This window comes from Aspergillus undulatus (assembly GCF_047715775.1).
Source record: "Aspergillus undulatus strain CBS 261.88 unplaced genomic scaffold BDV17scaffold_43, whole genome shotgun sequence".
Taxonomy (NCBI): Eukaryota; Fungi; Ascomycota; class Eurotiomycetes; order Eurotiales; family Aspergillaceae; genus Aspergillus; species Aspergillus undulatus.
Window position 1 is genome coordinate 107,657 of NW_027396647.1, and position 25,881 is coordinate 133,537.

A 25,881-nucleotide genomic window follows, 5' to 3' on the forward strand; every position below is an offset into this window, starting at 1 on the left:
GGGGAATCTCTCACTTTCGCCTTCAGCTTCTCTATCTCCATATCGACCATGCCGCGTATCAAACAGAAGACCAAGGTAGACCTTTCTTGTTTTACCACACGAGTATAGGGAGAGCCCTGACACCCAGATCAGGAACAAGACCTCGCCCGTGTCCGCAACAACCAGCGTCGCTGCAGACAGCGGAAACGCGACTACGTAGCGGAGCTGGAGCAGCGACTTGCGTGCATCGAGGAAACAACTTCCCGGGAAATACAGCGACTGCGGTCTGACAATGATGAGCTTCATCGAGAAAATGAGAAGTTGACAGAGTTACTCAAGTGCAGCGGATCCAACTTGAGCGGACAGTCGGCTGGCACGCACGATTCCTTACAGAAGACAAACAACGATTTCGTCTCTGGCGGAAATGGATTCAGTCTATGTAAGAGCGCTAATTGCGATTACTTGGGCGGTGTCTCTAAAACGACCGATATAGGGCCCACAGACTTTGCAATTCCTGAAGACTTGTCGCTGCTAGACTTCCCTCGGTCGCCAGCCACATTCGCGGCGCAAGTCACACAGTTTACGCAGAAGCCCAGCTACCTCCCAATGCCGATTGCGACTGGATCAGATCATTGGTGCTCTGCTTCACCCAGGCTGGGAGAATGGGATACCACCTTAAGCACGGGCACGTCTGAAGATCCATACCAAGACACCACGGTGTGCGCTGTCGCTCTCGAAATGGTCATGAAATGCAACAAAAGGGGCCTCACCATTTTGGACCTCGATATGCGGCTGCGACGCGGGTACCGGAGCGCTCTATTTCAATGGGAGGGGTGCAGGGTTGATAATCGGGTTCTGTTTGCTGTGCTTGCGGAAATTAGGTGAGCATTGTAGTTGTTTAAAGAGGCAATATAATACACTATCCATCCGATCAAAACCTTGAAGTCTTTATCACAAAGTCTCCTAGTTGCTTGGAGTGCCAACTGAGAACCATGCGCAAGGCTGGTCTCTGCGTTCCAGATAGTCTTGATTACTACTCTGTATCAGACCCCGGCCCAGTGGCCCGTTTCATTGATTCGCTCCACGGCCTTTTTGAGGTCCACCATATACTCCGCATGCCTTCTCCCCTTCAATGACACCGGCACGAAAGGATAGATCGTCCTGACCCAAGCCGCAAACCCAACATACGCAGCTTTGCTTGCCAAAGTCGGCTGCAAATTATACTCCCTCGCCAACCGTTCAGGCAACCAATTAACCGTAACCAACCTGGCAACCGGCATTGTCCAAGCCATGTCCACGGGCAAGTTCCTAGGATAGAGGAGATCCCTCGCCAAGCTCCTCGCCATATCAGTAACCTCCAGCGTAGCAATATTACAATCCCAGTACTTCCAAAACTCATCTAGATCCCTCGGCCACATGTCGGGCGGCATACGCAACGAAGTCCCGAAAATCGCACACTCCCTCAACAACCCCTGCATCTCGCCCTTCTCCATCCTCCCAAAAAACGCCTCTCGAACCAGAACAATCGAAACGAATAACGTCGCCGCCGTCCACTTATGCAGCTCCGGATCATCAGCGCTATAATCGTCTCCCCTTACCCGGGCGTGATATTTATGAATCACGCCGAAGATGGCCCTTTTTTCTTGATCGTTCCCGCACACAGCGACGTTTAGGAACCGTGCTGTGTTGCGGAGACGCTGAGGAATTCGATCGGCGAAGGAGGAGTGCCTGTAGCTGCCTTTTGCGAGGGCCGGATGTGCGAATTGGCATAAGATTGCGACTTGGCCGCCTAGTAGGTAGATGTCGTTTTCGACAACGGTGCGGAGGGTGAGGGGGGAGGTGAGGGGGGTGTAGGTTGGGGGTTCTTTTTCTTTTTCTTTATCTTTGTCGTTTGAGTCTGAGATTGGGGTGGTTGATGGTGGTGCCATTTTGGTCGTATAGGTGATGGTATTGACGCACGCTGGAATATGCTGGTGCGTGAAGCACTAGCCAGTGCAAGGATCCCATTATATCTATTATGGTATTAGGCGGGCCTATACGGACCGAGGACGTGTCTGCAGAGGATCTGGTCACCTGCTGGCACTTCTACTGGTCTTGATTGGAGTTGGGGCAAGCCAAGGATTGAGTCAGCTATGCGAGTCATTCACATGTGAGCCCTCAGCATCACATGAAGCTCCTATAAAGACATTTATATAGGTGGCGCTTGGAGTCATATAATCTGAAGTCGCCTTTTGAATGAGTTCATTAGGAACCCGGATATTATATGCAATATTCAAACATGTTTGGTGAAGACGGCTTTGATTGCCACGCACAGGCCAACATCGACTAGGGTAGTTCATAGGCTCTTTCCTCCTGAAAGCCTAGGAAGAACAGTTGTACCTTTCCGAGATCCTGATACTGCGTTAATCCCGGAGTCTTGGTATACAGGCAATCATGCTTTCTTTGTTTGCCTAGTTTTCCGTTTAGCCCTTCTGAAAGAACAACCGCCGGACAATGCCGTTGTAGATAAAAGACCAGTTGATTAGGGCTTTACAGAATACATCGGACACCCGTAATTTCTAGATTGAATTCCTTGTTATGTTCATGACCTTCCCTCCGATGTATCTGAAATGGTCTATCCTAACGGTCTAGATGGTTATCCATTCTAGGTGTCTTCAGCAAGACCAAAGCCATGACCGACTCTTTGTGTCGCGAAGCATAAATACAGTCCTCATCCTCGGCCAGATCATGTTCGACAAGGCTAGCTTCCACAACACATCAGAGCTACATTCGTTCGAGACTCCCTTAGCTCCAGGCATCCTTCATCCAAGGTGTTCATCATCCAAGAAGTCCCGCAATTCAAGATTGTTTCATCAGAGGTGTCTTATGTCAGTGCAACCGCGACCATGTTTGCACCGTGTTCCCACTCTCGTCCAATCGTTGTAGGGAAAATAACATAACCCTCAACGACAACAGCCGTCCTTGGGAGCATTTTCGTTACACGCAAGGCTCATACCCTGCGGATGCTTAAAAGCAAGATTGTGGCAGAAGCTGATGCGAGAGACGTCTCCATCAACATCATTGAGCCAACCCTGAAGGAGATCAAAAAAAAAAAAAAAAAAAAAAAAATCAAGCACTTCAAAAAAAGACCTTGGCAAGAAGTTGAAGTTCTTTGGCGGAGATGTCAATGTCGAGATCTTCAGAAAGGTCTCGCACGTCTTCAAGGGTAACCAATCAATAATATACCCGGCCATTCTAGTTGACCTCCCACCCAAGATCGACTTTGAGGAAGACTTGAGGTCTGTCATTGTGCCGCACTTCAAGCTCGATCTCAAGTACCAACTTGACGGGGTGGGGGCCCAGGACGGTAAGCAATCTCAAGCAGTTGACCTTCTCGCGAAGGACTGTAATTGCCGTCCGCCCCGACCCTGAGGAAGAAGGCCTCTCTCTGTCCCGCCTTCGGCTCTTCCTGGAGATGGATAGAATCAAATCTGAGCGGTGGTTCTAGATCTTGAACTCGTCTAATGTGAGTCCCGACATTCGTTTTTGGCAGCCCCAGTTGACACTCGTTGTTCTGCACTCGCTACAATGATCTTAGCTGATTATGCGCAATGAATTTTTATCATGTTCAATTTTTCCATTCCAACTTAGCTCCGTAGATGAAGTAGTCTCCATAGAGTTGAAAAAAGCTGCGTCAACTAGCACCATATGATAATCGCCTGAACGATGTGCACCTCTCTCATTCTCTTCGCTCGATACTGATCTGGAGAAAACGACCCCTCCGAAGCTACAACGGATTGAAAGTACTACTCGCACTTTTCAGCATAGACTAGACTTGGCCCTGAGCCCCGGAGTCATTTTGCTAGCGGTGCGGGGATGAGAAGATCGTCAGGACCGGTCCTCATGCAGGCAATGCGTGCGGTCGGCGCTTGGAGGACTGTCCTCACCCGAGTCCAGGTTGCTTATTCCCGATTCGACGGATTTAGTGACTCAAGGGTGACTGAAGTTGATCGAATGCGCGTGTCAATTACCCCGTGTATGAGCCAAGGGTCTCCGGTCGCAGCTGAAACGGCCAGGAATTGACGCCCTGGTTTGTACCCGCTCAGGCCCGGGGGACGACTAGGGTTGTCTAGCCCGGTCTGGGTACTGCGAAACCACTCGGGCTCCTTTAGATATCAAGATTCCCATTCGAATCTTGTTAGTACTGTTAGAGAATGCTAGAAGCGACCAACAGAAACAGAGAGATACGGGTCGGCAGCGCAGTGAGATTGAGGAAGGCGCCACCCGGATTGAATACTCCTGCAATATGACCCCTGCAAGGTAGGATAAGATGGTCTGCAAGTCATTTCAACTCTTAGAACGATGATGTCAGGGTCTATTGGGACCCTTGCTTCAATCTTCCAATGGCTTTTCTTTAATGTCGCACATCTGCAGACTTGCGCCTTGGCCTGCTAGATTAAGGGACCAGGTCATCATTACTTAAATCCAGCAGTAACCCCTCTGCCATGAGATGACTCCTATGTGACTGAGACCCTGACAACTCCGCTGGCTCCCGCGGTTCACCATGAAGGTCACCCGTCTATCTGCGTTATTGGGGCTTGTCTTTGGTCAATTCGGCGAGGCCAGACGTATCGCGTCTTCACAGAAAGTCGACCATCAAGAGGCGGACTTTTACCCTGAGTACGATTATGTCGTCGTCGGGGGTGGTCTTAGCGGTCTAGTCGTCGCTAATCGGCTGACTGAGGATAGTAACGGTATGCTACTTCTCAGCCCTCGGGCAAGCATAAAGGCTAACGAACTGTACAGCTACTGTGTTGGTAATTGAGGCAGGCAAGATGTACGTCTGTAGTAACTCTCGGTGCTATTTTACTTCAAGCCGCTTAAATTCCTAGCGACAATTACTCAAAAGACATCCAATATCCGCGATTCGCGCAGACAGCCTATGTGAACTACAGTTGGCCCATTACCTCGCTACCAATCGCCGGGCTTAACAACCGCACTGCCTCCGTCGCAGCAGCGAGGGTTCTCGGTGGAGGAAGCGCAATCAATGGAATGGCCTTCGATCGTGGTTCGCCGGGCGATTATGACCTTTGGGGAGAACTCATTGGCGACGGGACCTGGGGATGGGATGGACTTCTGTCGTACTTTAAGAAGGTGAGACAAAGCATCGCATCTCACGCAGGAGAGCTGATACTGACTATTCATCCAGAGCGAAACATTTACGCCTCCGACCGAAGCCCAGCAGAGTGAGCACGGGATCTCCTTTGACTTGGGTGCGCACGGGTCGAACGGGCCTATCCAGTCTTCGTTCCCCCCATTCATTGTCACTACAGGAAGTAGGGAATCCGTTTTCATTACGTGGAGCAGTGCTCACTTCAGAGACAGGAACTTTTTTCGAAGGCCTGAGGCAACTTGGCATCCCGATTCAGCTCGATGGCTCCGCAAATGCCTTAGGTGGTTTCTGGAGCTCCAACAACCTGGACCCAGTGACCAAGGAGCGTTCCTACGCACGAACAACATACCATGAGATTGCCGAGAGCCGCTCAAACTACCACGTCCTACCTGAAACTCTGGTGACAAGGCTTACCCCGGATTTGACTGGCGTGGAGTACATACCGCGATACAACCCAGCCCTAAACTCTACACCCCCGGACGCAAAGACAAGGACGGTACGAGCACGGAAGGAGATCATCATGGCAGCCGGGGCAATCCACACCCCCAAGATCTTGCACCTTTCTGGGATCGGCCCATCCTCTGTTCTCCGCTCTCTAGGTATAGATCAAGTGCTCAACGTCCCCGGCGTCGGCGAAAACCTTCAGGATCACGCAACAGTCTACGGCTCCCTGTCCCTAACGAACCTCAGCGATCCGACGCAGGATCCCAACTACATACGCACAAATGCGACATACGACGCCGAAATGGGGTTGCTGTACGAGGCCAACCGCACGGGGCCGTGGACTGTCGGCACGGAAAATACGCTGTCGTTCCTTACGGCGGAACACCTCAACTTCTCGGTATCGAACTTCGTGCACGCCGCTGAGCAGCCTGCCGCGAAATATCTTCGTCCTGGTGTAGACCCTACCATTATCCAGGGCTACGAGAAGGCCAAGGCAGCGATACTCGAATATATGACAGAAGACAAAGTAGCCCTCACAGAGAATCTGTTCGTCGTGATTGTCAGTCTCCAAAAGCCGCTGAGTCGTGGATCAGTCCAGGCCGCGTCGACAGATCCCTATGCGATGCCGGCGGTCAATTACCGCTCGTTCAGTAACCCACTCGACCTACAGATGCTCGCCCATTCGCTGCGGTTCAGTACCGATCTTCTCCCCCAGACACCAGCTCTTCAGTCAATCGGCGCGGCTGTCCAATATCCCAAGCCGGGGTTATCGGATGCGGAGCTTGTTGATGTGATCAGAGCATCAGCGGTTCCAAGCTTCTCGCATCCAAGTGGGACCTGCGCTATGCTGAAGCTCGAAGAGGGAGGATGTGTGGATAATGAACTGAGACTGTATGGTTCGAATGGAAGGGTTCGTGTTGTTGATGCGTCTATTTTCCCTGTTATTCCGTCGGCGCATACACAGACTACGGTCTACGCGGTTGCTGAGAAAGCGGCTGATCTGATCAAGGGTGTTAGAGCAGAGCAAGTCTATCTTTAGACTATATATCTATATTGATAGTGTCTACCTATGCCAGATTCAGATTCTCCCTTGCCCACTCCTCCGCCGTCTGAGCCCTAATCCCCCGCTTATAATTCCACGACTCCTCCACATCCCACGCAACGCCCCTGTCCTCCCCAAAGACAACCTGATACTTGTAGAGTCCATTCCCCGGATCCCTCTCGAGATCCTCCTTCGCAGCCTGTACACTCCTAGCCCTCCTCTCAAACTTCCGTCCCGTAACACTCTCCACCACCTCCGCTAACTTCGCATAACTCAGCGTATCCCCCGCCACATAAATCGCCCCGTCAACAAACCCTTCGTTCTCCGGAACACCCAGCACAACCTCCGCCGTGATCTTCCCAATATCACCGGGACTCATAACACTAACCTTATTCTCCCAACCTCCTAAGGCCGTCACAGCCCCGTTATCAAAATCAACGACCCCAAACTCCGGCTCGAAAAGAAAAGATGTGAACATTCCCGTCGAAATAACCACCCATTTCGTTCTATTTTGGGAACGTAGAAGATCACGAACATCAAGCTGCTCATCAAAAAGATCCTGCGCTGATCCGCGGCCTATGACGTCATAGTCGACACCGAATTGCCAGGGGATGAACCGCGCACAGTGTGCGTCTAATACGGCGCGTGTGAGTTTAGTTTGGGTTCCTGGACCCGCGGAGAATCCGGTGCAGCTTATTATTGTGTCGTAGCTCTTGAAGAGGGATGTGAGGCATTGCGGCGTGGAAGTTGCGATGTCGCAGGGGACGAGGGTGATGCTGTGAGATTTTAGGAGTTCAAGGGTGGATGTTTTGCTAGGGTCATTTGAGGAGATTGTTGAGGGGCGGAGGAGGACAAATATCCTTATCTCGCTGTGGGTATTCATGAGGTTTGGGTGTTGCGCGAGCGAGAGGAGGACTTGGGTTCCTAGTTCGCCGGCGCCGATGACGAGGATGTTTTCGATGGGGATCATTGTTCGTTTTTGGTTCAAGGGAGTTGGACACAGGTTTGAGAGAGAGATACTTGGCTTCTATTGAATTGACGGCCTTGTCATGTCCTAGAGATTCTTATATACATCTGCAATGCCCTACCTCCGTCGAAGGGTTGCCGATGCCCTAAGTTAATCAGCGATCCGCATTGGTCGGCGACTTTTGGACGGAGTCGGAGGAATTCAAGAAGTCGTATAGACTAGGTATAATTGCTCTCTTGGTCCTAAACAGCCAGTGCCTCTCTCACTAAACTAAATATTTATCGGAACTATAATTTATGCTCACTTACCACTGTAGACCTTGCAGCACTAGTCGTGTGTTTGTTACTAGCCGGCTGCGAAAATATATACTTTCGGTGTTCACGCTATGCCAATACTGAGTCAACACCCAGAGCTGTCAAAGACCTCCAAGAAGCTTCTGATTGAAATAGAATTTGATGTCCTTGTAGAAAGTTCCAGGTGTTCTACATTGGGCACCTGTGAACTAGAGGTTAAGATGATCTCGCTTGAATGCTGAAACTAGGTACCGAAGCCATCCGAGTCACGTCTATATGAGTAGTCAAGACCCTAGCGTGAATGTTAGTAGAGAGCCTGCTATTGCCACCCAATGAATACAGCGCGGAGTTTTCTTAGTTCACCCATGCAACAGAAAAAGGTTGGGTTGTATCGTGAGGTAGAATTGGTAAGCGGATGATCCCGTGAGCCTTGTAGCACACAGATCGCACACCACCAGACACCAATTATAGAATTACAGCACGATCTGTACGCGGAATCTGCAAACACGCCAAATCATGCTACAGGCGAGCCTACTTTCCAGCTGCTAGCGAGGTCAGCATGGCTGAACAATGCGTGGTATCCATGTTCTCTTCACGGGCTAAATTCGTATAGTTATCATTGCATCGGAGTCAGCACACCTAAGCAGCGAATAGCTCCCGGAGCATCAAGCTGTCGCGTGCCGGAATACTGGATCTAGGCTCCCCAGTAGTGAATACAAGGGTGTTTTACTGAGCGGCCTCTCCAGTGCCGGCGCCAGTGGTCCTGCTGCTTCGCGGCTTGCCCTCCTCACTTCATCAAAATTATGTTTCATCCTCGCGACAAGGTACGGAGTACTTGCGCCGGACGTTCATGACAGTATCTGAGGCCTCCCAATCCACCTTCGGCAACCATGGGGGCGTTGTCTCGAGACCCCTGAATGAGCCGCTTATTACGCCACTGCCCGTGCATATCTTGGACTACGGTGCACGTATCGGCCTCCGACTTGCTTTGTTACGGCCACACGTTGTTTAAGCCATCACCAACAAGAAAGGCAACACCTATTGGGAGGGTCTAGGCGAGTTCCGGAATCAAAATTCGTGAAGTTCGGGAGAGCAGTAATGACAGCGAAGTCCGATAAAAGCCAGCGTTGGAGTTGCTCAATCTCGAAGCGACCAAATGGCAGTATGATGAAGCGACGCGGTTCTCCTGGCGCGAAAGCATCCAGGCGCGACTTGCCCAGGGCGATAATCCATCTGCTGGATGCAGGCCAGTTCACCGTCGGGACCGGGACAGAGGAAAATGATTCCCTAATATCAAATATTGTGGACAAAAAAACGAATCTAAAACAGGACGATTAGCTTGTTGAATAGCAATAAAGGAAACAAGTTGAATTTTATCGCTTCGCATAGCATTTGAACCCTCGTATCGAGTCCCCGGCACAAATGAGCTCCCACGATTCTGAGAAGGCCCGTAGTCTGCCAGAGAAGTGCGCCCGGCGGCTTTGGAGCATCAACGAATGACTGCAACATCTGCAAACTCTGTCAGCTTGATCATCCTGGGTTGGAACACCTGATGCGTTATTTAACGACCGGTTGCCTTCCTGAGAGGAGTGGCTAGAGCTCATCCACTTAATTACGTGGAAGTTCAATGTGGCGACAGGGGTTAAACGGGGCCAAAATGAAGCTATTCGCACAGGACGAAACAGGTAGTTTGTGTGCCTGGGGCAGTCGCCGGGGGGCGGGCCCGGTCATGTGACATAGCCCGGAGCTGAGGGCGCCAATGAGGCTAAATGCCAAGTCTCGGATCCCACACAGAACGCCCAATCGGGAATTGTTGGGCCAATCAAAGTGCTTTGCTTCTGGCTTAGGCGACGTCCACCCCACCAATCTAGAATCTAGAATGACAGGGACAACTGGAAAGTCAAGAAGATCGTCGAAACTTGGAAGTTGAAAGGACAGCTGAAAGGGTCCTGTTTGCAGAAAGAGTTGCGTATCCGCGGAGAACTCCGAGCCACATTCGCTTGGTTGATGTTGACTGGTAGAAGCTGTCCAAGCGAATGCTGGAGGTTTTGTTCACCGCCAGGCGGAGGAGCTGGATGACGACATTTCCTGGGGTTCGCTCACCATGGGACAGAAATTGACTGTTCCCAATCTTGGGCGTTATGGTTTCGAACTTTCGAAGAAGCAAAAATGCGTGAAATGCGTTTGCAGAGCATGTCGGAGCGCAGCCGGATTGGCATTCTCCAGTGACGTTGCTAGTGGCGTGTGCAGTGGATGAGACAACAGAGAACTGCGGTGGGGGTGGAGCTGATATGGCGGGGAATGGATATCAAGACTGATCAGTCAGGAACAACCAATCTCAGGCACCCCTGCAAGCCATGATCTCATGAATCTCTGGTGACCCTTGGAAATCGGAGGGGGAAAGCCCGCAGACACAAAGAGGGAGCTTTGGCAGACAAGATGGTGTCCCTGGCTGCCCTGATTTGGCGTTGGAGACAGAGACGCCTAAAGTAGCGTGCTGCCACTAGCGACAAAGCAGCTAGACACTCCAGGACAGTCAAAAAAAGCATGTGAACCCCCCACTGCAGAGAGAAAGAGAAAGAAGGTGATAACACTCTCTGCTGCTGCCAGCGGTCAACTTGTCAACTTCACTGCTCTCTTCTCTCAATCCCACCTTCCACCTTCTCTCGTTGCTTCTTCCTCGCGACTTCCTTCTCTCCCCCGACCGTGGGCTGTCAATGCCCTCCGCATCCCACACTCCACCCCCCGTTGTCTCTCGTTGACCTTTTAAGACAGCTTCCTCTTCCTGCGAAGCCTTCTTGAATTTGAGTTCTTTTTATTCTCATAATCAATCGCCCCTCTGCCATTGCTGCTTTCATCGCGAATTGAATATGGCCGTCCTTGACATCACCAAAGATCTGTCGGCTCTCCTCTCCAAACAGGTGCACGCGACACCCGACGCCCCCGCCTTGGAGGACGATAAGACCACCTACACCTATGCGGAGCTCGACAAGGAGGTTGAGCAATTGTCACAACGTCTTCGCAGCTATGGCGTGAGCCGGGATAGCTTGGTCGGTGTTTTGCTTCCCCGCAGTGCAGACTATGTCATTGCTTGTCTGGCCGCCCTGCGAGCCGGCGGTGCCTTTCTTGTCTTGGAGCTTGCTTACCCCCCAGACCTCCTGGCGGACGTACTCGAAGACGCCACCCCAGCTCTGGTAGTCACTCACCGTGCGGAGACGGGCAAGATCAAGGGCAACGTACCCGTCATCACTCTCGACGAACCCGCCGCCGACGCCAATGGCAACACCACCGAGCCCGCACCGTTGCCGGCTGACGATGACTTGGATCGACTAGCCTTCGTTTCATACTCGTCCGGAACCACTGGTAAACCGAAAGGAATCGCGAACCCTCACCGAGCTCCAGTCCTGTCATATAACCTGCGGTTTGGCGTTCAGGATCTCCACCAAGGTGATCGGGTAGCCTGCAACGTCTTCTTCATCTGGGAGATCATCCGCCCGTTGCTGCGCGGAGCCACAGTTGTTGCTGTTCCCGACGACCATAGCTATGACCCGGCCGCCCTGGTTGACCTACTCGCCTCGAAGCGTATTACCGAAACACTGATGACACCGACCCTCCTTGCCACAATCCTCTCTAGACACCCTCACATCGGAACGCGTTTGCCCGAGCTGCGCACCTTATGGCTAAATGGAGAGGTTGTCACTACCGACTTGGCCCAACGGGCAATTAAAGCGCTCCCCAACACCCGTCTCCTCAACTGCTATAGCGCGTGTGAGACACATGAGATTGCATGTGGCGATATCGGAGAAATCTTGGACACTGAATCCCAGTACTGCCCAGTGGGCCCACCTCTCGATCCGAAGCACGTCTACGTCGTGAACGAGCAAGGTGAAAAGGTAGAAGACGGAACCTGCGGTGAGCTGTGTGTCGGCGGGCCCATGCTTGCACGAGGGTACATCAACCGCCCCGAGACAACAGCCAAAGCTTTTATTCCCAACACATTTGCAACATCCGGAGGTGTCATGTACCGCACTGGAGATCAGGCGCGAATGTTGCCGTCCGGTCTGCTTGAGATTACCGGTCGCGTGGGCGCGATGATCAAACTGCGTGGGTACTCCGTGGTCCCTGGAAAGGTGGAGAACGACATCGTCAAGCACTTGGCCGTCCGCCACTGCGCTGTGATTGCGCACGGTGAGGGTCTGGAAAAACAATTAGTTGCATACATTGTCGCCGACAAAGAGTCCTCACCGGACCGCCCGGTTGTCGAGATCAATGCATCTGGACACAGCCCAGGAGCGCGACGAGCCCTGACACAATTCCTCGCACATTATATGATTCCGGCCTTATGGGTGCAGGTGGACGAGTTGCCAACCCATGAGGTATCCGGTAAGATTGACCTCAAGCGTCTTCCTCCACCACCGACAGAGACTGCCACCAATGGAAATGGACAAAAGGAAGACCCGATCGGCCTTGATGATATTGCGACAGTTTGGGCGGTGGCATTGAAGGTTCCCAAGACGACGATCAAGGCCGAGGACAATTTCTTTGACCTCGGTGGTCACTCGCTCTCTATCGCAGATCTTTCTTCAAGGCTGTCGCGGAAATTTGGATTCCGCGTCCCCATTGCCCGCCTGGCGGGGAACTCAACCCTGAACGGCCATTTGGACACTGTTCGCGCAGTTAGAGACGGCCACACGGCCGCTGTCCAAGCCGATTTGCCAGCGGTGTTGCGTGCTGATGCCACACTCGACGAGGACATCCGCCCATCAAACGCCAAGATTTGTGCTCTCACAGACGCAAAGACTGTACTGCTGACCGGTGTGACTGGTTTCCTTGGTGCGTTCCTTCTCAAGGATCTTGTGGAAAGCACCACCGCACACATCATCTGCTTGGTCAGATTCACTGAGCCCGAGGATGATGATCAGCCTGGCGGTGTCGCACGAATTCGCCGCAACCTTCTCGACCTTGGTATATGGGACGACTCAATTATGGAGCGTGTTCAGATTCTCCCTGGAAACCTTTCCCGCACGCGATTTGGCCTTGCTCCTGATGCATTCGATGAGCTGGCGCATCGAGTTGACGTTGTCGTCCATGCCGCTGCTTCAGTCAACCTCGTCTACCCCTATGCCGCTTTGCGGGCTGCGAATGTTGGTGGAACCCGAGAAGTTCTTCGCCTGGCTTCACAAGGTGGCGCAACAGTGCAGTACGTCTCGACTAACGGTGTTCTGCCGCCATCCGGAGAGAAGGGCTGGCCAGAGGACACCATGCTGGACGTGGATGATGTGCCAACAAAACTCTTAGACGGCTACGGACAAACCAAATGGGTGGCGGAGCAGCTCGTGCTTGAGGCCGGCCGTCGGGGAATCCCTATCCGAGTCCACCGCGTCGGCACAATCAGTGGACACAGCCAGTCGGGCGCTGCCAACGCCTGGGATCTTCTGTCCGCGTTGATCGTTGAGTCCATCAAGCTTGGCAAATTTCCAGACGTAGAGGGCTGGCGCGCTGAAATGACGCCGGTCGACTTTGTCAGCAAAGCCATCATCCACTTAGGAAACCAAACGGCAGTCGACCAACGTATTTTCCATGTGGGTGATCCCGCTCCTGTCCCGACCCAATCCGTATTTGAGGATCTAAAGGTGCTCGGATACCCGACCGAGCCTCTTCCCTGGGATGAGTGGGTTGCGCTTTGGACAGCCAAGCGTGGGGATGTCAAGGGAGGTGATGGTGGTTTCACGGTTGATATTCTCCGTAGTGGTATGCCGTCGATTGAGTTCCTCCGCGGCATCGTTGTCCTGGACAACTCTGTTACCCGTCCGATCCGTCGTGAGGTGGAGCGACCCAAGGTGGACCGCTTTTTACTCGAGACATATACTCGCCATTGGTTTGCTCGAGGATGGCTCCGGAAGCCGCCCACTCGCCAGCGACCTTTGAGCCCTGTACCTAGAGGCGCGCTTAGCGGCAAGGTCGCTGTCATTACCGGCGCCTCGTCTGGAATCGGAGCTGCGGTTGCAACTGCTCTAGCCAGAGAAGGCGCATCTGTCGCACTCGGTGCTCGACGTCTAGATGCCCTGGAATCACTCAAAGCGAAACTCTCAGGCTGCGGCGACAAGGTTGTTATCCGCAAGACCGACGTCACAGACAAGAAGCAGGTCGAGGCTCTTGTCAAGGCTGCGACCGACGAGCTTGGACCGGTAGACATTCTCGTCGCGTGCGCTGGTGTCATGTACTTTACCATGATGGCTAATACTCAGATGGACGAGTGGGAGCGCACAGTTGACGTCAACTGCAAGGGCATTCTCAACTCGCTGGCATCTACAGTACCGGGAATGCTGGCGCGCGGGAGCGGTCATGTCGTCGCAATCTCATCAGACGCTGGTCGCAAGGTCTTCCCAGGACTGGGCGTGTACTCGGCCAGCAAGTTCTTCGTCGAGGCAACTCTACAGGCGCTGCGTTTGGAGACCGCCGGCCAAGGCTTGCGGGTGACGGCCGTCCAGCCCGGAAACACGGCGACAGACCTTCTGGGCATGTCAACCGATACAGAGGCTGTGAAGAAGTACGGCGAGCCTTCGGGTGCACAGATTCTCAACCCCGAGGATGTCGCCAACTCCATTGTCTACGCGCTCCGCCAGCCCGAGCATGTCGCTATGAATGAGATTCTGATTGAGCCGCGAGACGAGCCGATTTAGGTTGAAATATCGCACTGGGTTGCTTTGGTTGTGTCGCTTGGGTTTCTCATCGTTTGTTTGTCGCATAGGATAGATTGTTGCATTTGGGTTGCGTCGTATTTACGCAATTTAGACATATAAGTAGAGCAAGTCGTGGTAGTGGATCGATGATTGAATTTCTGTCTGTGCTAGAATAATTCATTAGTCAAACGTGGCTTGTACTCTGTAGGATGAAGATTGTTAGCAGAAGGGATGATTCTCACAGGCCGTCAGCCCAGTGATCGGGGAGCGACGGCGTCTTATAAAGGGTGATGATCAGACCCCTGTCCCAATCAGCCTATCAATGGCAACAACCCCGCACATGGTCCCATTGCCGAGGATCATAGGCCGATCACATTCAATATGGGGGAATCCCGCCCTGTATTTTGTAAAGAGACTGAGGCTGATGATCCTCGAACTAAGGAATCAGTTCAGAAACGTCACGAAGACCCGCTCAATATCTATGTATAAACGATAGCCCTGTTATACACACCTCCGCTCCCTCCGTTCCTCGCTGTCTACCGCATCCGAAATCTCCAACTAAGCGTGTCCCAAAATCGAGTCACCGCGTGGGAATGCGCTGTCTGCGCTCGATTGAATAGGTCGATCCACCGCTTTGGATGATGCCGATAGTGTGATGGTCTCGAGCGAAAGAGGATATCGAGGTAACGTTGGGAGGATAACAACGAGGCTTTGAAATATGGCTTCTGGTGCTGAATTATTTGTAGTTGCCACACCGTCCGCTGTGTGTCTGGTAGGGTAAGAGGGAGGTGAGGTCCGTCTTGGGCGTTCGCGAGAACAGGGGTTTTTGTAGCTTGGAGATGGAATGAGATGGAATGAGCCAGTGCTTCAGGAATATGAGGATGGGTTTGAGGAGAATGGGGAGTACAATACAACCCGGTGAGAGGAACTCCATGGAGGAGAGAAGTGATTAAGTGGATGCTCCTGGGTTGGCTTGGTTGAGTCCTTAGTGAAACTCACGGAGGAGATACGGCGGTTGATCCCCGATGGCAGGGACGAGAGCGCTGGTGTGCAGTAAAGCGTATGAGACTACTTCCAGCCAGATGGCAGGGCTCGGGCAATGTGAGGAGACCAGCGCCATTTACCCTCTGCGGCACTTCGGAGAACAAGGTACTGGTTGACGTGCCAGGATGAGGTACGCTTGATACAGCACCGTATTCACGACATGCTCGTCATAGTCCTCTTCATCGGAGCAGCAGTAGGCCCAAAAGTACCGATCAATTCGTGCAGCAATCGGGAAGATGCAGGTGGGGTCTGCGCACGAAAGACTAGACTTCTTGCGACATCTCTCCTGGTAGTCTTCAAAGTCCTTGCAATGAACAGCCGGGTCGTGGATCAAAGCGATCTGTTGGCAGAATACCTGTATTGTTGGTCCGAATAACATGATATGGGATGAGATCAGGCAGTGGGCGATTGAGGGCTCCGCGTGGAACACTGCGTTCAATCGAGGCGATGCTCTCAAGGCATTTTCCACGCAGGGCAATTCTTCGACTTCGATTAGGATTGTTCAGTGAGTTCGGGTGGCAGTTCCTCGAAGATATCGATGCTAATAGAGATGAAGGATTAGCAGTTGAGGACAGAGGGGCTGTTCGCTATGGAAAATACCAGTCTTCGGCCAAACGCAATCATAGACTCCTCCATGAACAGAATCGCCAATTGCCGATGCCATTCGATGGACGGAAGCTTGGATAGAGGTTCGACAAAAGATGGCTTAAATAACTGGAGATCTGGCGTACTTGGGAGGTTCTCCTCTGGGCTGCGTGAGGCCTCGTGGTTGTTTTGCTGATGAGAGGAACAAAAACAGGGAACTAGGATCAAGTTGAACAATTGATGCAGAGGATGTCGCACCCAGCTTACTGGGAGACAGAAGCCAGCCCTTGTCCACTGAGAGTAAGAGGCCGTAAAGTCCTGGGTGGGTGAAGTTGTGTTGTGGGGGAGGCTTGTCACTCTTTGACACAAGGCAGCAACCCAGGCCACATTCACCAACATTCAGCAATTCACTCTCATGCTAGAGACGTGGATGATTCAGTCTAATCCCAGCCTTGGCCGTGCAACTGATGCAACCACAAAGCCTGCAAGCTTTTCCTTCCCTCCGCAGTACCAAGCACCCTTCCTACCTCCACCCTCTCACCGGCCCGTCCTTGCACTCCAGGCTAGTTTAACGTCTTGCACTTGTTGATACCTATGTCATTTTGGGAACTGACAAGACGGTTAGATTGGAGTGGCGATTGGACATGTCCCCAGAAATCATCGACCTCAACGGGGACGGTATTCTCGACTGTATTGGCACCTGCTTCCAAATACCTCCATACCCTTGACCCGAAAGCGCACTTGTTGGCACAGCTCAAGAAGATCGCGAATTACGGTGGCTTCGGATTATGCCTGTCGTGTGTGAAGGGTAAGCCCTGCGACCAACACACCTCAGGAGAGGAGAAGATCTCGATTTCTTTTGTATATGATGTGGCACCCCACAATCTGCTTGGGTATTTACCTCGACTTAGGCAACGCATCCACTGCTGGCTGTATCGAAGGAATCGATATCTCACCATATTCTGTATCACGTTACATGCGAGAGCTCCAGGATATTTCCTCAATATGATGAGACGTTCTCTTGCTACAATATATCAGCTTAGCCTGAGTACTCAAAGCTGCGCTTGTCACACCCCTCAGCCCGAGTTGTCAGCGCACGACCAGGCCGCGGAGTGCCCAGGCTCAGTAGAGGAATAAATTACGCTCAGAAGCGCCCATAAGCTCTCAAGTAAAAGAAACGCTTCGGTGAGCAAAATGAACCCGGACCACCGCACCGTCGCCTACCACGCGCGCCGAGAACCCGCTAGCGAAGTACAGGTCCTCAAAGCAACCGAGCACTATGATGACCGCGGTGACGAGAAGCACCTGGTATAAAGTCATCCCAAGCTACTGCCCACTTCCTGGTCCTGGACTATACCCCGGCACAAAGATGAAGTTCATGTATTGCACTGTGACAATGAACCTAACTGCATTCCTCATCTAACTGAGAAATGAGGTAGGATGCTTGGAGTTGCAACTCATCGGAAAAGACGTGAATTCTACCGAGCTGGGCCGTAGTAAAGATTAGGGATCTGGCTGACTTGATGCCGAAGTCGATTGCAGTTTGTTTTTTTCTATGCAATTATGCAGTTATTTATGCCTCTTTTATGCAGTATGCATCCTTTCACTCGACAAAGAAAGCGGTTCCGATCACGTGTCATGAGAGGGCAGTTGCTTCCGGGAGCGGCTTCCTTGAGTGACTTGCGCCTGTCTTGAAGCAACTCGATAAAACAATGAAGTCGGAGTCGAAGTCGAAGACTCGTCGGACCCATCGACTGGGCAGCTGTCGGACATGCAGGCGCCGTCATGTGAGATGCGACACCAAGCGTCCGGCTTGCGAGACGTGCTCGGCTCTAGGCCTGCAGTGTGAAGGATTCACAGACGAGATACAATGGTCGCCAGACGTTTCCCAGAAAGAAGGGCTCGTCGCTAGCTTTGGCATACGTCGTCAATTACTTACGGGTTGAGCTCCCCATCCCGCATATTACTGAGCGTGCTGATCGCTGACGTTGAACCCAGAGCAGGATCGACAATCCATGACCTTGGGGCTGAGTAAAGATCTAGTATCGGGTTCGGTTGACGCATCGCTGGACGAGATCGACGCTAGGTCTATTGATCTTTACTGCTCTCCGACAGGAGAAGCAAGGATTGGTCCTTTCGCTGTTTTCCAGTTTCCCGCCCAAGCGTGCACAGCGCAGGATGCTACCTGTGCGAAAGGATCAAGCCAGACCGCAGACATACCCAAATCTACATATAACTCTGACCCGCTCCCGGCTCCCCTTGATCCTTCCGTGGACGAACTACTGCAATGGGCCGACTTTCTGGAGTTCGGAAACGACGTCCCCTTCGACTTTGGGTCTGCATTTGACTTATCAATCCCTCCCTTCGGCGACCCGCTGTTGGATTGCTCACCACCGTCGTGCCCAACGTTCGGAGGATATGGAGGCGTCTTTCAACACTTGAAAAACCCGCACAGTGAGGTGTCGACGGCCAGCCAGTCCTCTTCTCCGGCAGATTTGTTGGAACTTGGCCCCGAGCTATTGAGCAACTTCCAACATCGCGTTATACCTCGGATAACAGTTAGTCCTCTTATAAAGAAATCGCCATGGAAAGTTGTTAACATGCCCGCGGCGCTGCTTGCACTGGGGGCTCTGAAAATGATGGTAAACGACTCCGTCACTCACGCTCAACAGGCGCACCTATATGCCGTCCTGGCATTCTCTGCTTTCGATCTCGCAACCAAATCCACAGATAATTACCAGAGCGGATCAATGGACCAGTGGAAGCATGTTGCCGAACGAAGCTATGAAAAAGCGAAGTTCCATGTGCAGATGTCGCTCAGCGAGGAAACTGAAGGACCCAGAAATGCCAAACTCAAGGACCAGCTGATGGCAGTCTATGTGATGGTAGAATTTGCAGTAAGATAAACAGACTTTATATTGAATAGCCGTAGGATTTTGCGAGTTTGCTGACGATTTAAAGATTTTCACGGGCGAGGACCGAGATGCTAGACGCTACCTCGTCGAGGCCGAGCGCCTACTGCGTCTGCGGGGAGTACCAAAGCACAGTGTCTCCCGAAAACTGCGTATCCTCATTAACGTATACTGCTGGCTTCGCATTGCCAGTGAGAGCACTTATGTGCTTGACAATTATAGCCTGTCGAGCGAATATTCCGATACATCCAACCAGACCCAGCGTTCGCGCAACCAGAGTGTCCGACTAGATGACTTTCTTCATATAGAAAACTCCGAACACGACCTCAATATTGACGAACCGAAGAACCGACGCCTGGATATTACTGATATCCATTTGCAAGACTCGCGTTACTCGTCTGAGACGCTCGGTCGACAGGTCTACGGGCTCCCCGAGACGTGGTTGAGTCTACTGTCGCAATCCACTCGCCTCGCAAACGTGATGAAATCTGTGAATACCCACAATCCGAACTCCACGTTGAACTATGCGACACATCGCGCTCTAGAAGAGCGAGCCGGTCGCCTCGAGAACGCAATACATCTCTTCCGTGCTCGATCTACCGGCTCGGACTACCCCAATGAGCGAGAAACGACCTACCACCTCGTCCTGCAGGCCTTCAACTCAGCCTTACTCATCTTCTTCTACCGGCGAGTGCGACACGTTCATCCTGCAATGCTGCAGAGCGAAGTTGAGAATGTCGTCACGGCGCTGACAGGTGTGCTCTCGGCTTTCGGTGAGAGCCATTCACTAGGTTTAGGCATGATGTGGCCTTTGTTTGTTAGTGGATGCGAAGCTACAAATCACGGCCAACGAACAGTCATCTTGGACGTCTTGGAAAAGTTGAAGGTTGACAGCGGACTTGCCCCTCTCGAAAGAGCGAAAGTCATCTTCTCCGAGGTCTGGAGAAGGCGGGATGAGCACTCGGCTGTGAATCAGCGAGATCGATTGCCGACGTGGATTGATGTCTGCAAGGAACAAAATTTCTGGCCAATTTTCTGTTGACGGCAAGGCACAGCACGTCACGGCAGCTACGCATTGAACTCCAAGTCTTATGCAAAATCCAGATGCACTCGCCATCAAGACAAGACCACGGGGTTAGGACTTATCCGTCCTTGACAGCCGAACAATTCCGGCAAAACATCGGACGGCCAAGCCAGTGGCAGTAAGAGCATGAGTCGCGCACGAGCGACAAGACATTCCTGCCGCGTCCACAGCCCCACGAGGCCCGTTCTTCAGATCCCAAGCTCCCGCAATCTTTCCGAATCAGGCACTTCTTGAAGAAAATCATGTAACGCTCCGGGTTCCCCACAATCCAACCTCGGGGTTTACCCCAGAACTGGACAAGGGTTGGAAGTTGGGGTTCGGAATGTGGACTCCTTGTCTCAGAATTGTACTCTATAGCCGGAGAGAAGTTGGACGTCATGGTATCCGCCTTGCTTGGCGGCTTTTAACCGGCTTTACCCCATTTGCTCTATAAGTATGGCAAGGACAGCGCGTCGGCAACCGAGTAGAGGTAGACAAACCGCTTCAGTACATCGAGATGTTGCTCAACTCGCTTCTTGGACTTTCAGTCCTAGCTGCTCTTAGCGACGCTGCACCAAGTAGTGTAGCCGCTCCTACGGCAGACGTCCGCAACGGGACGTATGTTGGTGCAAGGAACACAAATTTCAATCAGGATCTATTCCTGGGTATCCCGTTTGCCCAGCAGCCGGTCGGCAACTTGCGTTTTGCATTGCCGCAGTCCTTGAACGAAACCTGGGATGAAGCGCGCGAGGCGAAAGCATACTCTGACATTTGCGTTGGCTACGGAGTAAGTCCTTCAACCCCGAAAAATGTCAAAACGGACGCTAATGAGCACAGACCGATTCAATCTGGTATCCACAGTCAGAAGCTTGTCTGACACTGAATGTTGTCCGCGACTCGTCCGTTGATGAGTCGTCGGCGCTGCCTGTCGGTGTCTGGATTCATGGCGGTGGCTTCGTAATGGGCTCTGGAGCCGATCAACGGTACAATATGTCCGCCATTGTCGCAAACGCGCAGCGAATCGGTACAACATGCTCAATCTCATGTTGATTTCAAGAAACTAATTAGGGGCAGGCAAACCATTCATCGGAGTTACGATTAACTACCGTCTTTCATCCTGGGGCTTCCTCACCTCGCAGGAGGTAACTGATAGCGGAGTCACGAACCTTGGTCTTCGCGACCAAAGGTTGGCGCTCCAGTGGGTCCAGGAGAATATCGCAGCCTTTGGCGGCGACCCTGACAAGGTGACCATCTTCGGTGAGTCCGCCGGTGGAATGTCCGTTGGCTCTCATCTCATTGCCTATGGCGGTCGAGACGATGGTCTTTTCCGCGGCGCCATCATGCAGTCTGGTGGATCAATCACAGCTGGTCCAGGGAACACGACCGAGTACCAGGTAATGTACGCTGATATCGTCGAGAAGGTCGGCTGCACCAGTGCTCCGGATACACTGCAGTGCTTGAGGGAGGTTCCATTCGAGGAGCTGAATGCTGTCTTCAATGGAACCGGGGGCGGCCCCGCGTATGGTTTCTCACCTTCAGTCGATGGAGATTTGCTTCGCGAATGGGGTAGCACGCAGCTAGACAAACACGAGTTCGTCAAGGTCCCCATCATTGCGGGCACAAACACAGACGAAGGAGCATCCTTCGGTCCGACGGGCATCAACACAACCCAGCAGTTCTATGAATATCTCACCGGTAAGCCAAGCCCAACCCCTCTGCCCGTATCTTGCCCTGCTAACAATCAATACCCAGGCAACCAATCCGACTTCCGGTATCCACCAGCCCTCGCGCGGGAAATCCTGGACCTATACCCAGACGACCCCTCCCAGGGGATCCCCGCTTTCCTAGGCAACCAGCGCATCCCGTCAAAGGGCCTCCAATGGCGCCGCACCTCCGCCTATGCAGGTGACTACAGCATGCACGCCAATCGCCGGCGGCAATGCGAAGCGTGGGCCGAATCCGGCACACCGGCCTACTGCTACCGGTTCAACATGCGCGGCGGGGACGTCGACTGGCTCAGCGGCGCGGCACACTTCACAGAGGTCGCGTTCGTGTTTAATAATATCGAGGGGTGGGGGTATCACTATGGACTGCCGTTTGAGGGGATGCCCGAGTCTTATAAAGAGCTTAGTACGCTTATGGCTAGTATGTGGGCTTCTTTTATTCATGATTTAGACCCGAACTCGGGGGTTGATGAGGGGGAGGGGGTTTATTGGGAGGGGTACGGGGTTGAGGAGCCTGTGGATTTGGTCTTTGATGCCAATGTTACGAGCTACGTGGAGCCTGATACGTGGAGAAAGGAGGGAATTGACTTTCTCAACACGATCTCGAAGGTTCTGATGCGATGAGGCTTTGACTGGAGTCTATGAGATGCAATGAGTTGGTTTGATTGTCATTCCACGAAATGCTGATAGTGTTCTTCGACCAATCCATACAGTCGTCTCTCATAGCGAGTAGAATCAGTACCCCCCCTGATCATTCCAATAAAGCGTCCCAGAATGCACCATCGGCCCCGTAGCCTCCATCTCCCACCCAAACTTAATCTTAACCCACTGCATAAAGTGCGCCGCGACCTTGATATGCCCGACATCCGTGGGATGCCACTGCGGCGCGATATCATTATGCTGCAGGATCCCCGTACTGTCGAAGTAATGCACGAAGTCGCCCTTTTCCTGGAACAGCTCGTGCACGGCTTTTATTTCTTCGACGTACAGCGGACCTTGGATGTACGTGTTTTCTTGGCCGGACCAGCCGAATCCGCCCCAGAGGGACTGGAGTCACATTAACAATGGGAACTGTAATGGTAAGATAAGTTGAGACATACCATGAGGACGATCTGTGCATCTGGCCATATTCTATGGATATCATCAACGAGCTTCACGTAGTCCTTGAAATAGTCTGCCGCGGGCACGTTGATCGCAGGGTTATTGTCGTTTGTACCGATGTGGATGACGACCAGGTCCGCTGGCTGCTGCGCGCCAAAGTCCCAGTCTGGAGGGTTCTCGCCGTAGATCTCTGTTGCTCGCGGTGAGGTGTCGCTCGTTCGATACCATTGATAGGTCTATGGTTCTCAGCAGGTGTCCCGTCAAAGGGTGAGATCTATCGGGGTACATACTTGGCCTCTTGGGTTCCCCCAGCATTCTTGGTCGTGGAGGCAGATACCGGGGTAGGCCTGGTCTAGAGGTTAGGTGCGGTGTAGGCTTATGAAGGAGACATACTGTTATAGAGTATTCGACATTGCCCAGTCCCGCGGCAAAAAGATAGGCCCAAGAGGAAAGTCCCTCGTAGGTTGCGAAATCACCGGAGCTCAAACTGCGCCGGTCAGCTAGGACTGTGATCCAGGTCTGGCACATACGAGTCACCAATGATCTCGACCATCTTTGGGAACGGTTTGACTTTGTATATTGCAGCGCCTGGGGCAACGGCGACGCCAGATAGCTGAACTGTGAGCGATATCAGATCGAAATTGCGAGTATGGTAAGGAGTAGACATATCCATAGGCCCAGTTCGTCACTGCTACTGTTAGCAAAATCTAGTGCATAAAAGAGTCAAGCATTCATACCTCGCAGTTCAAACGTCCTCTGCGCAGCAGCATCCGTCATGTTCAACCCGGTCACCCAAGGCCCGACGAACTCGTACCCATCATTGGCCGTGACGTTCGCAAACTGCCAGTTTAGACCTCCAATTCTGGTGCGTGTCAGCTAGGGCCGTTAATGCTTCTATTACTCGCGCGACTCACCGATAAGCCACAAGAACACCATTTGATGTATGTTCGCCGAAGCTCAATGCCAGCTAGATAAAGCATCATTAGCTTATACTCAAGGACGGCAGTATTCGCTCTACCTTCTCCCCAGTAAAAGCGAACTTGATCCCGGCAGTCCTAAAGTCCTCAGTCTCCCCTCCTCGGTTCTAAACATTGCGCTGGAACTTACGACCACCCTATCCCTTGATCAGCGATGAGATAAATAGACACCGGGATAGCAGACTCACAAGAAATATGATTCCCATCCCACCTCCCCTTATACGAGATCTCCTCCGCATCAGCATCGTACGTCTTCCAGCTCTCATCAAATCCAGACTCCAGACGGCGAGCTTGACCGGGATAAGGGTTCAATCGAGGCTGGCCATTTTCGAGGATTGTCGCGGAGACGAGGGATAGCCCTAGTAATACGACGAGAAGAATGCGCAGCATAATTGGATATGGGAAGTGCTGTTGGGCGACGTGTCTTGTACCGCACTCGGCTTGTTATAACATCCGGACGGGCGGAAATAGCGAGCTTCAATCTCCGCATTAGTTTGGGCAGGCACCTTTGTTATGGCCGGTGGAAGCTCAAAATCGGCAAGTGCATTTGAGGATGTGGGCAGATTGATGCATGCATGGCGGAGCTTCCTCCGTGCTGTTTAGGGACTGCTCTTATTGCTGCAGGGGTTCTAGCGCAGTTAGCTAGCCTAGTTGACTTAATAGGAAGATTTGCATGCTGAATACTTACAGAAGGCTTTCAATCTTCCAACTGATAGCCGCGATGTTTCTCTTTCTCTCTTCGAGGCCTCTGTTCGACTCTAGACAGTCGTTTTTTTTTTTTTTTTTTGGATCCCGCAGAGTGCTGGTCGCAGGTTTCATACTTTACACAGCTCATACATAACCCCCTCTCGTCCGCTATACAGTTTTTCAATTTGGCCAGCAGATGGTTTTTATGCTAAACCTCCGCAGCACTGCGCAGTCGCATTCGTGATAAGGACATGCACCCCAGTCGAGGGGAAAGTCTGATGCTTCCACTATTTGTACGACTTGAGCGACGGGATTGTCGTGCACCTTTTCATCGCCCGGCGGCAGGCCGAGCTTCGACAACCTCAGGATATACGATGTGATATCCCCGGATAGCGCATGGCATCCGTCTGGGTAAAGAGGGGGGTTGGGACATAGTGGCTCGGCTACGCGGGGAATATCCAGGAGAGGGGCCTGGGTCTGGCGAAATATGATGCCGCGCCTCTCGCCCAATTTTTCTGAAGGCAATTGTTAACCCAATGGGCCGATAGGGGTGACAGGCTCGCAATACGAACCAAAAATAGCCTCTGGCAGAAGTCCCATATTTTCAATAGTATAGCTCCAAGCCCCGAACTTCAAACGAGTCGAAGTCAATAGCTTAGAGGAGAAACGGGAGAGGCTTTCGGGAAAGCCCATTATATAGGCAAAAACTAAAACATCCCAGCAGCTCTCTGGTGAAAATGGCTCCAGGCGGCGTTCGATTTCGTTGATCTACATCTTACCATGGTCAGCGGAGGCCACTTGACAGTTGTACTTGTCAATAAAGGTCGCTAGGATCTTCAAGGCCTTGGGCTCAAGCGTTTCGGGAATTAGGTCGAGCTTTAGATAAACGATGTTGCAAAACAGGCGGAATGCTCCCGGCTCATGAGCCGGTAGAGTGATGGCTGGGATATCAGGTTCTGCTGAGGCCCTTTTGATAGTCAGCCCTTCCTTGAACTGCGGTCGAAGCATACTCTGCAATACTGGATATCCCAGGGCCAGTGCGTGTGTCGAAACTCGAAATGTCACGCCAGAGCAATCGATTATTGCGTGCCCGTCGATATCAATCACCTCTGTTGCCATTTTGGAAATCCAGATGTTACGGATTGTTTTCTTGTCACTTTCCGACCACGGATCAAAGGTGAAAGGAAATGTGCCTGGATATCGGTAAAGTCGCCTGCGTAGAAGACGG

General features: G+C 52.3%; 12 protein-coding genes across 12 annotated transcripts; 6 read left to right on the top strand and 6 right to left on the bottom strand.

Moving 5' to 3' along the window:
* Positions 1-48: 48 nt before the first annotated feature.
* On the top strand, positions 49-864 carry BDV17DRAFT_293588 (uncharacterized protein; the record flags this gene model as incomplete). Its single annotated transcript, XM_073762647.1, has 3 exons — positions 49-75; positions 133-418; positions 473-864. 3 exons carry the CDS (start codon positions 49-51, stop codon positions 862-864), a joined length of 705 nt encoding a protein of 234 aa, XP_073613205.1.
* Positions 865-929: 65 nt separating this feature from the next.
* Positions 930-1,986, bottom strand: BDV17DRAFT_269708 (oxygenase MpaB family protein). Its single transcript, XM_073758589.1, has one exon. The coding sequence runs from the start codon at positions 1,905-1,907 to the stop codon at positions 1,023-1,025; it is 885 nt and encodes a 294-aa protein (XP_073613206.1). The 5' UTR covers positions 1,908-1,986; the 3' UTR covers positions 930-1,022.
* A 2,536-nt stretch (positions 1,987-4,522) lies between these two features.
* Positions 4,523-6,614, top strand: BDV17DRAFT_293590 (GMC family oxidoreductase; the record flags this gene model as incomplete). The annotated part of the gene is made up of 5 exons (XM_073762648.1): positions 4,523-4,712; positions 4,765-4,795; positions 4,851-5,112; positions 5,168-5,294; positions 5,344-6,614. 5 exons carry the CDS (start codon positions 4,523-4,525, stop codon positions 6,612-6,614), a joined length of 1,881 nt encoding a protein of 626 aa, XP_073613207.1.
* A 14-nt stretch (positions 6,615-6,628) lies between these two features.
* On the bottom strand, positions 6,629-7,587 carry BDV17DRAFT_299760 (aromatic alcohol reductase; the record flags this gene model as incomplete). Its single annotated transcript, XM_073763945.1, has 1 exon — positions 6,629-7,587. The coding sequence occupies one exon, from the start codon at positions 7,585-7,587 to the stop codon at positions 6,643-6,645; it is 945 nt and encodes a 314-aa protein (XP_073613208.1). The 3' UTR covers positions 6,629-6,642.
* Positions 7,588-10,114: 2,527 nt separating this feature from the next.
* On the top strand, positions 10,115-14,835 carry BDV17DRAFT_156439 (non-ribosomal peptide synthetase). The gene has a single exon (XM_073754561.1). It carries the CDS (start codon positions 10,748-10,750, stop codon positions 14,558-14,560), a length of 3,813 nt encoding a protein of 1,270 aa, XP_073613209.1. The 5' UTR covers positions 10,115-10,747; the 3' UTR covers positions 14,561-14,835.
* A 752-nt stretch (positions 14,836-15,587) lies between these two features.
* BDV17DRAFT_156475 (uncharacterized protein) lies at positions 15,588-16,073 on the bottom strand. The gene has a single exon (XM_073754563.1). It carries the CDS (start codon positions 15,981-15,983, stop codon positions 15,681-15,683), a length of 303 nt encoding a protein of 100 aa, XP_073613210.1. The 5' UTR covers positions 15,984-16,073; the 3' UTR covers positions 15,588-15,680.
* On the bottom strand, positions 16,074-16,686 carry BDV17DRAFT_156476 (uncharacterized protein). Its single transcript, XM_073754564.1, has one exon. It carries the CDS (start codon positions 16,586-16,588, stop codon positions 16,163-16,165), a length of 426 nt encoding a protein of 141 aa, XP_073613211.1. The 5' UTR covers positions 16,589-16,686; the 3' UTR covers positions 16,074-16,162.
* BDV17DRAFT_156467 (uncharacterized protein) lies at positions 16,687-17,363 on the top strand. Its single transcript, XM_073754562.1, has one exon. It carries the CDS (start codon positions 16,784-16,786, stop codon positions 17,324-17,326), a length of 543 nt encoding a protein of 180 aa, XP_073613212.1. The 5' UTR covers positions 16,687-16,783; the 3' UTR covers positions 17,327-17,363.
* Positions 17,364-17,901: 538 nt separating this feature from the next.
* On the top strand, positions 17,902-20,629 carry BDV17DRAFT_299762 (Zn(II)2Cys6 transcription factor; the record flags this gene model as incomplete). The annotated part of the gene is made up of 3 exons (XM_073763946.1): positions 17,902-18,130; positions 18,188-19,086; positions 19,151-20,629. The coding sequence occupies 3 exons, from the start codon at positions 17,902-17,904 to the stop codon at positions 20,141-20,143; spliced, it is 2,121 nt and encodes a 706-aa protein (XP_073613213.1). The 3' UTR covers positions 20,144-20,629.
* Positions 20,630-20,681: 52 nt separating this feature from the next.
* Positions 20,682-22,512, top strand: BDV17DRAFT_299764 (carboxylesterase/lipase family protein; the record flags this gene model as incomplete). Its single annotated transcript, XM_073763947.1, has 4 exons — positions 20,682-20,951; positions 21,002-21,188; positions 21,239-21,859; positions 21,917-22,512. 4 exons carry the CDS (start codon positions 20,682-20,684, stop codon positions 22,510-22,512), a joined length of 1,674 nt encoding a protein of 557 aa, XP_073613214.1.
* Positions 22,513-22,623: 111 nt separating this feature from the next.
* On the bottom strand, positions 22,624-24,356 carry BDV17DRAFT_293595 (SGNH/GDSL hydrolase family protein; the record flags this gene model as incomplete). The annotated part of the gene is made up of 11 exons (XM_073762649.1): positions 22,624-22,935; positions 22,989-23,225; positions 23,280-23,336; positions 23,383-23,476; positions 23,520-23,602; positions 23,655-23,677; positions 23,727-23,851; positions 23,904-23,956; positions 24,008-24,044; positions 24,097-24,103; positions 24,155-24,356. 11 exons carry the CDS (start codon positions 24,354-24,356, stop codon positions 22,624-22,626), a joined length of 1,230 nt encoding a protein of 409 aa, XP_073613215.1.
* Positions 24,357-25,421: 1,065 nt separating this feature from the next.
* BDV17DRAFT_293596 (uncharacterized protein) lies at positions 25,422-25,772 on the bottom strand (the record flags this gene model as incomplete). Its single annotated transcript, XM_073762650.1, has 1 exon — positions 25,422-25,772. One exon carries the CDS (start codon positions 25,770-25,772, stop codon positions 25,422-25,424), a length of 351 nt encoding a protein of 116 aa, XP_073613216.1.
* Positions 25,773-25,881: the final 109 nt, after the last annotated feature.